The sequence below is a fragment of the Miscanthus floridulus genome, chromosome 17 (assembly GCF_019320115.1).
Source record: "Miscanthus floridulus cultivar M001 chromosome 17, ASM1932011v1, whole genome shotgun sequence".
In the NCBI taxonomy this organism is placed as follows: Eukaryota; Viridiplantae; Streptophyta; class Magnoliopsida; order Poales; family Poaceae; genus Miscanthus; species Miscanthus floridulus.
Genome location: NC_089596.1, coordinates 100,930,230 through 100,946,372, shown reverse-complemented (window position 1 = coordinate 100,946,372; position 16,143 = coordinate 100,930,230). Strand labels below are relative to the sequence as shown.

The following is a 16,143-nucleotide window of genomic DNA, read 5'->3' as shown; positions in this document are numbered from 1 at the left end:
TTGCTGGTGCTTCTTCTGATGATCAGCTTGCTCAGCGTGGTTGATCTATATATGGAGGACACAGTGATGGTAGCTTGCATGGGTTTGCTTCTGATGACGAGGATTGCAAACGGCAAAGGCATGACATGCACCGTGCTGGGACTGCGTGATGGAACGTGCATGCTTCGTGTCCTGGTCACGCCAAACTGGGCAGGGCGAACAGTGTAGGGGAGCAAGGTGAAGTGGGACACGCTTCGTGTCCTGGTCACGCCACACACACAGTACAACGCGTGAAGGTGCCATGGCTATGCATTGCAAACTGCATGCACCCACATCTGACGCGAGCAGGGGTTACTGATTCTTGGCTGCCCTGAACTCCTTGATCTAGTCCAAACATCCTCTGAAACATGGCCTTCCATGAGGCAGGACCCAAGGCCGAGAGGGCTTTGTTGGGCCAGCAGTTCAGTTCCATGTATGCTGTTGGTGGATTCGGCTGTCACAAACAGAGCTTAAATTTCTTTTTTGGCCGGCCCGGCTAAACCATAAGCCATGGCTGAAAGTACTGTTGGATGATTTGTTGTTGTGAGAGAAAAATACTATTTATTGGCTGAAAAAGTACGGCTTATGGCGTAGGATAGTACTACTTTCCTAAAAAAAAAAGTAACAGTAGTACTTGTATGGAATCTTTTGAAACTTTCACCACCGATACGGAACCTCAAAATTTAGTTTGGAGATATAAATTTGATAGCGTAGATTTTCCTTAAATAACAATTACATAATCACGGTGTTAAAAGGAACTTATAAGAAAATACCTAAATAAAGAGTTAGATAAAACTTGATTAGTAAAGGTAAGAGCAACTCTAAGAGATTAGCCAAAAAAAAGGACAAAATTCATGATTTAGCTATTGTCTAAAATAGAAACCTCAAAATAAAAAAAATAGAACTCTCTATTCTGCCATTGTCCATATTCAAAAAATGTAGAGACTCGGCAAGTCGGAACACTAGCTTTTCAACCTAGCAACCATCGTCCGCACGACTTGTCTTGAGATAGGACATTCAGAAATGCAAATTCAGCTTCGGTAGGTGGAACAATGATTAGAAGCAAATTGCAAGAAGAGACAGAATCGGTGTGCTCTCATGACATAAAGATTGCACGCATGTACAAGAGCTATCTAAGTCGGACACTAATATCTTGGCACACCTAGAAAACATATTTGAAGCACTTCAAATGCCCATGCCACTTCCTCACCCTTCTCTCCTCCATTCACTGTGTTCTACGCCTTGCCATCTCAACATGTCCGCTCGTCGAGTCACTCTGTCCCCATCTTTCTAGTCGAGAAGTTTTGCATCACGATTGATGTTGATAAAGGAGAAACAACCAAATACAATATGTCGATTCAATGATTGTGGTTTACATCTGACGGCCTATCAAGGTAGTGGCCTAGAAGAGGAACAAGTTTCGTCAGCCAGTATTAGGGCATCCACAACAGTAAGAGTCCGGTTACTAGGCTCTAAGCCAATCTCTCCAATAGTGTTAGCTTTTAGCAATGGACTCATCGTATGATTAGGCTCATATGATACTCTCACATGTTCTCGAAATGTGTATATGAGCCTAGCTCTTACTCAAGAGCTAGTTTCTCTCTCTCTCTTTATTAAAATGTGAAAAAATGCTTTAGAGCTAGTTTATGAGTCACCTATTGCTGGTGCCCTTCTAATCAAATCACTAAAAGCATATCTACATTTGATATTTTACATGAAACTGGTTCATTGATTCTTCGGTGCGCATGCGTGAGAAACTTACGAGCTAACTCATCATTCATCTTTGGGCCTTTTCATTTGCAAGAATCTATCACAAACAGAAACAATAATATGATCACATGATGTCCGACAACAATGCAACAGAGTGGCATGGGGCAGATCACCAGTGATGGCTCCACGGTTTCTTTTGAGAAGGCTTGGGGCATTGATGGTGTTGGGGCGATGAAAGGGCTCATCAGCGGCTGCTTGTGGCAGTAGTTGCTCCAATAAACATGAGCAGCATTGTGATGGATCTAGCTATGTTTTAGGGGGGAAATGCAACTATGAACTAGGCGCAATCAAATGTACAAGATAGTCCAAAAGTTAAATCTAGAAGATGACCCGGGAATTGAACAACTTCTGAGTGACTTGGATTGTGGTTTCTTTGAGTATTAGAGCTCATCAAAACAAAACTGAAAACTACCTAATTTGGCATCGACCAAAATTGCACAACCAATTGATTGGAGCGGGAAGAAAAGAAAGATGAGAGACGACTATGGAGAGAGTGTGTACCAATAGATAGATACAACAGGGCTCACGGAGAAAGAATTGATGCAATCAAACAAACAAACAAAATTATTATAAAATATTTTCAAGTAAGATAAACCCAAATATTATAGCAAGAAAAGCTAGCTACCCATACTATTTGCACAGATTAGCTTACTAATTTTATTATATACTTGACTCATTTTTACTAGATATAGAGGGAGGGAGTAGTAGTTTCAACTTAGGCCTTGTTTAGTTGGCGAAATTTTTGGCAAAATGGTATTGTAGCACTTTCGTTGTTATTTGGTAATTAGTGTCCAATCATAGTCTAATTAGGCTTAAAAGATTCGTCTCGTGAATTTCGTCTAAACTGTGTAATTAGTTTTATTTTTTATTTATATTTAATGCTTCATGCATGCGTCCAAAGATTCAATGTGACGGGAAATCTTGAAAATTTTTGCAAAATGAAGTGCAACTAAACACTACATTAGTAGGGCGGGATAGACTTACATGTCTTCACCCGCTGGGGGCAAATCTGGTTGCTTAGAGTGGCCAACACGCCAAAGGATAATCACTTTCACCAACCGGCGTTTCCATGGATCGAATCTGCCATTGCCCGTTTCAGCATGAAGACAAAGGCTAGATAGTGCACTCGATCTCATGAGATCCTTTGCGTCCATGCTACTCCCTTCCCTCGCCGATATATAATCCGTGACGTTCGGTCTAAGCGTCGTAGCTCCCTGGCTGCCAAAACAGAGCTTAAGTGGATTCGTGTAATCCATGTTTAAATGAATGTAGAAATAAGTTCGGGTCTATTTAGCATTAAAAATTACTCCCTCGATTCTCTTTTATAAGGCACAACTTGATATGACACGGGTCTTTTAAATTACACTTTGGCCGTTTATTTATTTTATATTATATTATTTGTACTTATAAACTTATGGTGAATTGAACTAGTAGATTTAATTACAAATCTAACTATATTAAGTTTATATTATGATAATTAGAAATTATTAGTCAAAGATTTTGAAGTTTGAATCTTGGTATGCGTGTACGTATTATAAAATAGAATGGAGGTAGTAGCAGCCAAAGTTAATGCTAATGGATTCAAACAGATTTGCTAATAAATTAAGCATACTAATTATTCAGCCTGGGCACTTTTTACCTGCAAACCGCAAACCGAACCGAACCGAACCGCACCGAACCGAAATATCGGTTTGTTCGGTTTTTTGTTGTCGGTTCGGTTTATGATTTTGCACTGTTCGGTGTTCGGCTTCGGCTTCGGTTTTCTACTCAAATCGAACCGAGGAACCGAACAAACCGAAGTGCATGCTGTGCCCTCAGTCCCTCACGGCCCATAGTTTGACGGCCCATCAAGACGCAAAGGAAACCCCCATCCGGCCATCCCGCAGCTCAGCGCGCAGAGAGGCAGCGCCGCAGCCGCTCATCCCGCTCTCTCGGACGCTCGCCATTCCCTTCCCTAACCCTAAATCGTCGAGTGGCGGCCGGCGGGCGACTGGAGCAGGTCACGGCGAGCCGGCGAGGAGAAGGGAGGCAGGAGGCGGAAGGCTGAGAGCGCAGTCGCAGCCTCGCAGGGACCAGGGAGGAGGCGCGGCAGGCGGCCAGGCGCCCGGCAACACCCTCGTGAAGTTCTCCGACCAAGACAACGGCGGCGCGGACGGAGCAGTCCTCCAATGTAAGTTTAGATCGAGCTTCAATTCTTCTTCTGGTCTTCTGGTCTTCTCCTTGCTGTTGTTAATTCTTGATTTGAAACATTTCGTTTCTAGATGGGGGACACAGATGAAACTGTTGCTTGTGAGATTAATCAGACTCAAACTCAAGAAACTAAAGCTGGAGCGTCAACGACTGGAGTGGTAGATGCAAGCAAGGAGCAGCAGGACTGCAGGAGAGCAAGGATGGAGAGAAAGCGGATGAAGAATCCAGGAAAAGGAAACCCATGGCTCTAAGATCTGATGTATGGGATAGTTTCAGCAAGGTCAAACTTGATAATGGGGAAGAGAGAGCCAAGTGCAAGTGGTGTCAAAAGCTGTTTCATTGTGGCTCAAGAACAAATGGTACGTCATCCTTGAAAGCTCATCTGAAGATTTGCAAAAAGAATCCAAACAAACCAGTAGTTGATAATCAAGCAACTTTGCAACTGACACCATGTGCTGGCACTAGTAGTATGGGTATTGTAACCACTTGGAAATTTGATCCTGATAAACTTAGAAGGATTTTTGCTGAGATGATAATTGAAGATGAACAACCATTTATGTTATCTGAACGTTCTGGTCTTAGGAAATTAATGGCAGAAGCATGTCCACGGTTTATTCTGCCATCTAGAAGAACAATCACTAGAGCTTGTGTTAAAGTATATAAAGATGAGAAAGAAAAGCTTAAGAAAATTTTTAAGGAAAATTGTGAAAGAGTTTGCCTCACAACTGACACATGGACTGCAAAGAATAGCCAAAACTATATGTGTGTTACAACCCATTTTATTGACAATGATTGGAACCTAAGGAAGAAAGTTATTGGTTTTTTCTTGGCTAAGGGCCATAGAGGGGAGGACATTGGGAAATCATTAGAGAATTGTTTGGCTGAGTGGGGCATTGACAAGGTTTTCACAATAACAGTAGACAATGCTAGTGCAAACAATAACGCAATTAAGTATGTGAGGCGGATCTTGAATGAGTCAAAAGGTTGTTTTGCTGAAGGAGAGTACCTGCATATGCGATGTGCTGCTCACATTATCAACCTAATAGTAGGTGATGGGTTGAAGGAAATTGATATATCAATTCAGCGTGTCCGTGCTGCTGTTAAGTTTATCAGGTGTGGAACATCTAGGTTGGTAAAATTTAAGAAATGTGCTGAGTTAGCCAAGGTACAGAGCAAAGCATTTCTTAACTTAGATATTTGCACTAGATGGAACTCAACCTACCTTATGTTAAATGCTGCACAGAAGTACCAAAAAGCATTTGAAAGATATAGTGATGAAGACCCATACTACAAATTAGAATTAGAAGGAGAGAATGGTCCAGGGGTACCAACAAAAATAGATTGGGATAATGCTAGGAAGATGGCTGAGTTTCTTGAACACTTTTATGACCTCACTCTCCGTGTTTCTATACAAAGTCGTCCAACATCTCACACTTATTTTCATGAGATTGCTGATGTATTACTTCTGCTGAGAGAATGGTGTCATAATGAAGACAACCTGTGTAAGGAAATGGGTATGAGAATGTTAGTGAAGTACTACAAGTACTAGGGAGATAAGTATGGTGAGAGGTTGGGAGACAGAGAGAAGAGAGGAGAGAAAGATAAGGGGGATCAGCTGCTCAACTTCATTGTTTTCTTCTGTGTTGCTATTGATCCTAGATACAAACTTTCAAATGCATTAGAATGGGAATTAAGGTAATGTTTGGGGATACAATAGGAGAAAAGCTGTGGGATATAGTGAACACTTATTTTCGTGCTTTGTTTGAAGAGTACAAGGAAATGTATGCCCCAAAAGATAAGGCACCACAACCTACTGAATCTGAATCAGCTGAAACCAGCACAAGAGTGAGTAGGTGGATGTCAGTAATTACTGAGCAGATTAACAGTGAGGGTGGAACTGTCAAATCTGAGGTAGACAAGTATCTATCAGAAGATAATGAGCTGGACACAAAAGGATTTGACATTCTAAAGTGGTGGAAGGCTAATTCAATAAGATTCCCAATATTATCTAGAATGGCCCATGATCTGTTGGCGATTCCTATCACCTCAGTTGCCTCTGAGTCAGCCTTCAGTGCTGGTGGCCGAACTCTTGATGACTTTAGGACCTCACTAACCCCAAAAATGGTTGAGCGCCTCGTTTGTGCAAATGATTGGCTTCGTGGAGGAAACTATGTTAGTGTTGAAGAGGACAGCGAACAAATATTTTTGCTTGAGGAAGGTAACATATTAAATTATTAGTTGCTTCTAATGTGCTTCATGATTCATACACTGTACTAACTTAGATCATCTATTCTTTATTTATTTTAGAACTTGGTGGCCTGTCCATTTCTAAGAAAGCTACTACAACTACTGAGTCCTGACTCCTGATCACCTGGTAAAAGGTAAATTTATATTGCAGGTTTTGTACATAAGTACATTCATCTGTTTAATATTTCTTGGACTGTTGAGATTCACTAATTGAGTCACTGAGATCACTTGATGGCTGCAGGACTGTGGACTGCTGATGCTCCAGTCATACGATGCTTGTAGTACTTCAAATGTGATTCTGTCCAGTACTTGTCTCCCCACTTGGTGTCTTGGTGTATGGAATGGATCCTGGCATATGATGCTGCTGCTGGCCTGCGGCTACTTCTCTATTTGAATAATAAAGAACTCTAGAATCTATGTAATTCTATTCTGTACTGTTGTCTTGAGGCTTGTAAGCTTGTTGATTTGTTGAATTTATGTAAGCTTGTTGATTTGTTGAATTCATACACTGTACTAATATATCACTTGAGGCTTGTAAGCTTGTTTTCTGGAGTGCTTGAATTTATGTAAGCTTGTAAGCTTGTTTTCTGGAGTTTCGGTTATTTCGGTTAAAACCGAAAACCGAATAGAAAAAATCGAAACCGAATTATGCGGTTTCCTGTTTTCTGGAGAACCGATCGGGGGCTGAAGTCTGAAAACCGAAGTTTTAAATAACCGAATTAACAGAACCGAATTGTCGGTTAAAACCAAACGCCCAGACTGACTAATTATTAGCTAAAGGGCTAAACCGATCGGACTTGGGTGGGCCGAGGCTGTGTTTAAAATCTTTTCATGCCTGTCCAGTAATCAAACTCTTTTGTATCTTAGTACAAAGATGCACAAACCTTTTGCGTGTATCCACTCGTGTGTATATATATATATAATTAATTAATTAATTAATTAATTAATTAATTAATATACAAGATACTATAATGCTATTGTATGCGTCTCAACAACCAATCAAACAATACTAAAAACACTCCTTTTTTCCCATGCTACTGCATCCACCTAAGCGTACTTTCACATCCAAAATATAATGCGGCCAAGTGAGACTGTGAGAGCAAGTGAGCAACCATGCAAACACAAGCCGAAGCTGCCTGCGCTCTGCACCACGACAGTACGACACACAGTCGCAAGGTAAATAACAAGTGCTCCGAGCCGAGCGTGAGTTGAGTGAGTGAGAGTAAAATCAGCAATCAAGTGAGTGACACCGGCTGATCGGCCGCTCGTCGCGTGGCGGGAGTGAGATGCCATCATTCTCGTCTGGTCTCTGCCCGAAACCAATGGGTTGTTTATCAGTGAAGTGATCTGCATCGATGGCTCTGTGGGGTTTGTGGTTTGCCGCCGACGAACCGGGCGGAGTACGTGTCGGATCAGCAGAGCACAAGTACCACTAGAGACTTGAGAGCGATGCCATGGCGTGCACGTAGCACGGTCGTGTGTGTCGCCGTGCGTGGGTGGCGGGACCTGACAACCGACGACGTGGCGCCATGCCGCCATCTACCTGGGTTGCTTGCTAATCATTCCATCATTCCCTTAACCACCGTTGCTAATGATGGATCTTCTTCTTGTCTGCACAGCATGCAAAGATCTACTCGTACATGTACATCTATCACGTGAGATCTGTGCGGCGACCGCGCTAGAGCGTGCGCGTGCGTGCGTTGGCCGCTCCGCCGGCCGGAACCACCGCACAGCAACGGTAACGGTTGCTCCTAGTACCTCGTAGTCGTAGCGGCTCCCCTGCCTTTATTTCCTCGGCGCGGCGTGTTCCGTGCAGTGCCATTACTCCAACTCTGCGCTTGGTGTACAATTTGAAACCAGGCGTCCCGGCCAGTAGCAGTAGGAGCGCTGTACGTGTCACCAGCGCATGGCATGCATGGCGTAGTACGCACCTGGTGCAGAGCTGGGCGCGTTGCATGCCTGCATCTGCATGGAGTCACGCCTAGCTAGCTCTACATAGCATCAGTGCGCGCCACTTACCGAGCCCTGGGCCGCTGGCGCGGCGACGGCGACGCGCCTCCGTGGTCCAGCACCGTGCCTAGGTACGGACAAGCAAAGGATGGCACTCGCACGCACGCTTTCCCTCGAATTTTGGCGGGCTCCAACTCCAAGCCTCCATGCGCTGCCTGGAAGCGAGGAGGAGGAAGTCTCCAACCGAACGATTTACCCACGTCACTCTCACTGGGATCCCGTCGTCACATCACATACTCCATGCATATCAGTCTCCAGTAGTGCCATGCTTCACGGTGGCAGTTAGCATACCATACTAGTACGTGGTGTAACACGTCGCCGCAGCTGGTGCACGAATCGCCGTTCGTACCCCCGTGCCGCCGTGCGTGTGCGTCATCTGTATTGTAGCATGAATGCGATTGCACGCAAGCTCAACCCAACAATTTTCAAATCTCGTGGGTATGTGGGATTTGGCATTCGGGGTTTCATCTGCGTGAATCAACGGCAAGAAAGCCAGAAAAGGGCATCATCGGTTATAGGGCATCTCACTGAGCTGACAAATAAACAGATCAAGGAACTGAGGAAAGGAGGAAAAGCAGTGGTTTCCAGATTCAGAACATGCAAAGCAGATGCAGCTGTGGATTGTCTGGGTCCGGTGGCGACGTGGCGTGCCAACGCCTTTCGCCAATTCCCCCCAACGTTCACATTCCACCCCCAACGTCCAACGAGCTGAAGCTGACGAGTATATATATTTTACCACCCAACACTCCACTATTCATCACTCCCAGCACCAGCAGACCAATTGACGAAAGACCGTTCCTCGAACGCCGTGCCCCACTTCACCTCTCTCTTTTAAGATCCCACGACCCAACCGCACGCCAAAAAAAGCCTAGCCTACTACAACACCGACGACCGCTCCTCGAACGCCATGCCCGTGGCGCAATCCTAGGCGTCCATTTCGTATTCCACGGCCGGCGAAGCATCAGCCAGCAGCCAGCCATGGTGGCCGGCCGCGTCAAGGCGGCCATGGGCTTCCAGCGGAGCCCGGCGACACCCAAGCCCGGGGCCGCCGCCTCCTCCACCTCGTCCTCGCGCAAGGCGCGGGCGCCGCTGCAGCTTCCCGGGTCGGCCGCGGCGGCGGGGCAGCCGGAGACGCCGCGCCGGCGGTCGTCCGGCTCGCCAGCGGCGCCGCCCGGGTCGGGGTCCAAGGGCGGCGGCGGGCCGTTCTCGCGCTACTTCCCGCGGTCGTCCGCGCAGGTACAGCCGGCGCGCGCGGCGGGGCCGCCCGAGCCGCCGCCGGGCCCGGGCCCCGCCGCCGTCGCCGACCTCGCCCGCCTCGTCGAGGAGCTCCGGGAGCGGGAGTCCCGCCTCCGCACCGAGCTGCTGGAGAGCAAGATCCTCAAGGAGACCGTCGCCATCGTGCCGTTCCTCGAGACCGAGCTCGCCGCCAAGAGCAGCGACCTCGGCCGCTGCCGCGACGCGCTGACGCGGCTCCAGGACGAGAACGCGCGCCTCCGCGCCGAGCTCGACGACGCCGTCGCCGCCGCCAGGACCAGCCAGCAGCGGGTGGTTGAGTTGGAGAAGGAGGTGGCGGAGGTCAAGAGGCGACGGCGGCGGGACCCCGACCCCGAGCCCGACCATGATGACTGCTCGTCGTCGGTGTCGTCCGACAACTCCTTGTCCGGCCGCTACAATGCGGCGAGCAACGCGGTCGTGCCCGGGCTGTCGATTGTCCCTCCTCCCGCGCCTCCGCCTCCGCCGCCGCCGCCCCCGCCAATGCCGGCGCCTCACAAGTCCAGGTCGTCCTACTTCTCCGGCTCGTCGGGCGCCTCGCCGGCGAACTCCTCGTCCAGCTCCTCGTCGTCGGCGCCATCGACGCCGGCCCACTCTTCAGACACCGCGGCGTCGAGAAGCCGCGTGCCAGAGCTCTTCAAGCTCCCGCCGATACCCGCCCCACCACCGCCTCCACCTCCTCCACCGCCGCCGTCAATGCCGGCGCGCGGACGCCGCAGCGCGAGCTCGTCACCGTCGACCTTGAGCAGCAGCGGCGGCGGAGGCGGAGGGGCGGGGCCTCCTGTGCCGCCGCCGCCACCTCCACCGGCGGCGAAAAGGAGCTCCAAAGCGTCGTCCTTTGCGACGGCCCCGGCGCCCGCCCCGTGCGTCAGGCGAGTCCCCGAGGTAGTGGAGTTCTACCACTCGCTAATGCGGAGGGACTCCAGGTCTAGGGACGGCGGCGCTGCCGGCGACGCTGGCTCCGGTGGCGGTGCCGCCGCCGCGAGGGACATGATCGGCGAGATCGAGAACCGCTCTTCTCATCTTCTCGCGGTAAGTGTTCGATCGATTTACTCCATCATAGTAATGGAAATGGAAAAGAAAGAGTGTTCGATCGATAAAATTCGTTCATTTATCTTTATTAGTCTCTACTCATAAAGTAAAATTCCCTTGTCTTGGCATTTTAGACCCATTCCCCACTCATCTCGTATTCTTGTTTGGCAACGTCGTCATCTCCTTGACCTGCCATTTTTGGGGAAAATTTTCTCAAAAGCGAAAGCTTTTTAACAAATTGCCTTGAGTTGTTCTGAAGTAGCTGTTGCACTTGCTGATAAGGAGTTGTTGTGGAGAGATGAACAAAAGAAAGGTGAGCACCAGAAAAGTGATCGTCTTTTCGAGCTTGTGAGCTCGCATACGGCCGTCTCAGCGCCAAATACAGTTGAAACAGACAAGCGCCTTTTCCCCCTGTTCATCGCCCCCGTGCTCACCAACCTTCCATGAATTCGTGCAAGAAATCCGTGGATTCCTGTCTGCGTTTGTCTTGGAATTTTACGGTCTATGACGAGCAGAGAGGACGAGGGAGATGAACATGATAGGAGTAGTCGAATAGGACAATGTGTAGTTGGGAACAAAAAAGAAAGCTGCAACCTCTTCTGGTCCTGGGAATCAATCGAAACAGGCTCAGTGTTGTCAGACTGACTCGTGGGGCCCAGACACTGTGACCACTAGCACAAGTGCTGATGCTGCCACTGATAGATAAAAGAGGAGTGTAAAAATGACCCGGCTCTGCTTTTTTTTTTCGAATATAAAAAGCTGTAGCTTTTCCCCAGCCGAAACCTCGAGGCCCAGCTAGCCGTTGGAGCCTAGCTAACTCGACCGTTGCTTCGCGCCATGTGTTCTTGGATCGAAGAAACTTTTGAAATCAAATGAGTCTGCTTCTGTTGCTGGGTTGTTAGTATTTGAACTTGCTTTGATTATTGGGCCCTTGATTATTTGGTTTGTGATGGGAAACACAAAAAAAATTCTGAACTGATTAGTTTGATTGGTGATTGCAGATCAAATCGGACGTGGAGAGGCAGGGCGACTTCATCCGGTTCCTGATCAACGAGGTGCAGGGCGCGGCCTTTGTTGACATTGAGGACGTGGTCACCTTCGTCAAGTGGCTCGACGTTGAGCTCTCGCGTCTGGTGAGCTATCCATTCGATGTCCCCGTCACGAATTCTGCCTTAACAGCGACCAGCTAACTTTGTTATCACTGGACGCTGCGCGCATGCAGGTGGACGAGAGGGCGGTGCTGAAGCACTTCGACTGGCCAGAGGGGAAGGCAGACGCGCTGCGTGAGGCCGCGTTCGGCTACCGCGACTTGAAGAAGATTGAGTCGGAAGCGTCATCGTTCTGTGATGACCCCCGGCAGCCCTGCTCTTCTGCTCTCAAGAAGATGCAGGCCCTCTTCGAGAAGTAAGTTACACTTTGTAGCTTTTGGTGTCGGCGATACATATTCAGTTGTTTTTGCTTGTTCTTGTGCTCATCGACGTTTCGTTAGCAGGTTGGAGCATGGAGTGTACAGCCTTGTGCGTGTGCGAGATGGCGCGATGAGCCGGTATCGTGGGTATCAGATCCCATGGGAGTGGATGCAAGACACCGGAATTGTTAGTCAGGTACTGCAAGTTAATTAGTTTTGACTAGGAAAAACATGTTGATTGAGTTAATTCATTGGATTTAACCATTCTTCCTTTTCCCCCAAAATACTCTAAATGGTTAGATTAGCTGCTGTGATTCATGCACTTGTAGACGAATAGGGCAGGAACAAAATACATAATTTACTATGAGACGCACTCAAGGTGCCGCCAGGAAGAATTTTGGGCAATTTGGTGTTTTGGGACCAATAGTAGCTTTTGTTTCTTGTTGGGATATGCTAAGAAATGCACGTGTGAGCCAAGGGTTCCGTGAATCTATTTTGTTTCTGTATGATGATGTTTTCTGAATATCGGGGTCAAATTAGTACTGTGCTGTGCTGTTATTTGGTCAGGCAAATGTTTTCTGTCGTTTACAACTTGTGGTACCAACCAAAAATAAATGCACGCAAAGTCTCAGCTTGTTTCAGCTTATTCTCTCTCACATTTCTATTGAATCAACCGAAACCAGCCGAAATAAGATCGAAATGTGACCAGCCGAACTAGCCCTTGGTATTTTTGGGACCAAAAAAGGCCATATCAACTGTGGTGGCCATGTTCTGTGAAATGCTGTGTTAGTCAGGGATTCTCGTGAAACAATTTTGTTTCTGCATGGCCCCCTCTGAATTTTTGGTCCAGAAGCATGGTCCCCCTCTGAATTTTTGGTCCAGAAGCATGGTCCATGAATTTTGAGCTAAACAAAAACAAAAAAAAGGCAGCAACACACTGTTACTCTATTCTGGCTCATGTTAGACATTTTAATTTAGAAAAAAAAAATGATTGGAGGCAAATTACTAGTTCCCCTGTTGTTTGTTTTCCATTCAATTACTGGGATAAACCTAACAGCAAATATACACTTGACCAGCCCATTTTTGTGGATACAGTTATATCGTTACAGAACTTACTTCCTAAAACATAAATGGCATTTTGATGACAAGCTGAGTCTTAATATGCAGATGAAATTGCAATCAGTGAAGCTAGCAATGAAGTATCTGAGAAGGGTTTCCTCAGAGCTTGAGGCCATACAAGTTGGCCCTGACGAAGAGGAACTGGTGCTTCAAGTAGTTCGATTTGCCTTCAGAGTACACCAGGTAACCACTCCACTTACTCATGTACGTCGATATGCTCTTCAAACTTGTATGTTGTGCTCAGCCCTACCATACCTTGCAGTTTGCAGGGGGTTTCGACGGTGATACGATGCGCGCCTTTCAGGAGTTGAAGGAGAAGGCGTCAACCTTCCAGCAACGGGAAAGCCAAAACCAACATCTGCAACAGCAAAGGCTCACTGGCGGAAGTTGAAACACATGTATTTATAGCAGTCCATCACTATAGCATAGTGGAAACGTCTATTTACTTGGCCAAATGCTATATCTCACATTCTCAGTCATCTTGTTGAGTGGCATGAATGCTGTTCCTGTGTAGTGGCGTGTGCCTCACAGCCGAATTCTTTATTTTTAATATATAAGAGCATGTAGGAGGTCTGAGCATGTATTTTTTATTTTAGAGATACATGCACTGTTGATCTTGATAAGTTTCGTAATCTGACATATCATCAATAAACAATCATGACTAACTTCTGATATGCTTTTGTATCACCAAACAAATAGAAATGTATAGTGGGCCAAATTACGTGGAGTTTTGCAGCTGATATGAACAAGAGCATTATAAATCTAATGCATTAGAATAGATGATAAGAGTCCAATAAAAACCAGTGCGCTTTAATAATTAAGTTGAACATAAATCATTGCCGGCTAAAAGGATTATTTGTTTATCGAGCCTCAGGCTTAATTTGGAGTTTTGCAGCTGATATGAACAAGAGCATTATAAATATAATGCATTAGAATAGATGATAAGTCCAATAAAAACCAGTGCGCTTTAATAATTAAGTTGAACATAAATCATTGCCGGCTAAAAGGATTATTTGTTTATCGAGCCTCAGGCTTCTTCTCCATGTCCATGGCACTCAACGCATTCAGCTAATCTTTGGCTTCTTGCATTCTCTTTCACATTCACTATAGAACTGATGTTCTTCAGTACAAAGAGGTTTCTTTCCATCATCCAACAACTGAAAAACATTAACGTTATACAAAATTAGCCTAAGAAGTTACTAAAAGTGCTGAGCAAATCGAACGCAATCTACAGGTTCTGCCAGGTGTGTTTGTTTCTCACCCCTAAACTTTAGCCCCTGTCACATCAGATATTTGACGTATGCATGAAGTATTAAATATAGACTAATTACGAAACTAAAAACACAGATTGAGACTAATTTGCGAGACAATTTTTAAGCCTAATCAATCCATGATTTGACATTGTGGTGCTACAGTAAAGATATGCTAATGGCAGATTAATTAGGGTTAATAAATTCGTCTCGCGGATTATTGAGGACTTCTGTAATTTGTTTTATTATTACTATTCGAACACTCGATGTGACACCTCCACATGGCATCTGATGTGACACCCCTAAACTTTAGCCATTGGATTTAAACTTCAGTGTTTCTCCCTCCATGTTCTTCTCCTCGTCTTCGTCCATCTCATCTTCACCCTCCTCGTCTTTGTCCTCCTCGTCTTCACTGGTGTGTTCCGAAGGCGCTTTAGACAACCAGTATTCTTTCAATTTCTGAAAAGACATTAGGATGCCTGATTTTAGTATACTTTGATCATTGATGCAGATTGGGGAATATCAGGAATTATAAAAGGCACGACAATAGTGGGGTTCGTGTGAAAGTTCAAATGACTATGTCATGTTCGCTTGGCTGATAAGCCATGGCTGAAAGTACCGTTGGCTGATTTGTTGTGAGAGAAAAATACTATTCGTTGACTGAGAAAGTACGGCTTATAAGCCAAGCAAACAGGGCGTAAAGCATGGCAACAGGAAAAGCAATTGAACGCACCTTTCCAAGGGCCTCTAACCCTTCGTCAAACGGAAGATGACTTAGACCAGACCACATCTCCCCGTGGAGGTCCAAGTCGTATTTCACGGAAAACTTGGGTAGTGTTTAGTTCCCAAAATTTTGCAAAAATTTTCAAGATTCTCCGTCACATCGAATCTTTGAATGCATGCATGAAGCATTAAATATAAATAGAAAATAAAACTAATTACACAGTTTAGACGAAATTCACGATACGAATCTTTTAAGCCTAATTAGACTATGATTGGACACTGATTGCCAAATAACAACGAAAGTGTTACAGTACCATTTTCCAAAAAAATTCGCCAACTAAACAAGGCAGGTAACAGAAGAAGGGAAGGCGTAAACAGTTCCGAAACCGGGATACTGCGATCCCTGGCATCGCCGCTGCCTTCACCTGATGGGATGCCTGCCATGCTTGCTCTCCGGACGGCCACCAAGGCGCCGCCACTCGAAGCTAGGCTAGGGTTCGCCGAGCGCCGGTTCATGGAGAAAACGCGGAGTCGCGTGTGGCTTCCCTCCCTGACTCCCGTGACCACCGGTGAGCGTGGGGGAGAGGAGTTGGGAGCAGGCGTTGTTGGACCTGCGGGTGAGAATATGGGCCGCTGGATCTCGTTGGGGGGCTTCGGGTAGGGGAGGAAAACGAGTAGAAAGATGTTATTTTGTGGTGATTTGCTGTATATTGGGTATATTGGTGTTCAAGTTCGCTGTATATTTTTTTCAATATACAGACTTATATATACACTACATATATGATTTTTTTTGCTAAAAACTTTCGGCATGGTTAGCGCCCGGACGAACACGCGCATCTAGATGCCCGCGCAACCTGCCCCATCCGCTGATTCGCCTCGCCCCGCATGCACACCCTGCCCCCATCGCTGCGCCCGCGTGTTTGGACGACCCGCCTCGCACACGCAGTCCGCCCCGTCCATCTCGATTCGACCCGCCCCATCTACCTGGTCATTTGTCTCACCCCGCACGTGCACCCCGCCTTGTCACACCTCGACCGACGGCCCCCGGAGCGCTGCGAGCCACATCCACTAGCCCTTGGCTCGCCGCGCTCTATTCCCCGGCCC

At 46.7% G+C, this 16,143-nt stretch overlaps 1 protein-coding gene across 1 annotated transcript; it reads left to right on the top strand.

Moving 5' to 3' along the window:
* The first annotated feature begins 9,006 nt into the window (after nt 1-9,006).
* Nucleotides 9,007-13,705, top strand: LOC136517925 (protein INCREASED PETAL GROWTH ANISOTROPY 1-like). Its single transcript, XM_066511580.1, has 6 exons — nt 9,007-10,539; nt 11,541-11,672; nt 11,762-11,943; nt 12,032-12,143; nt 13,115-13,249; nt 13,329-13,705. The coding sequence occupies exons 1-6, from the start codon at nt 9,214-9,216 to the stop codon at nt 13,455-13,457; spliced, it is 2,016 nt and encodes a 671-aa protein (XP_066367677.1). The 5' UTR covers nt 9,007-9,213; the 3' UTR covers nt 13,458-13,705.
* The last annotated feature ends 2,438 nt before the right edge of the window (nt 13,706-16,143 follow it).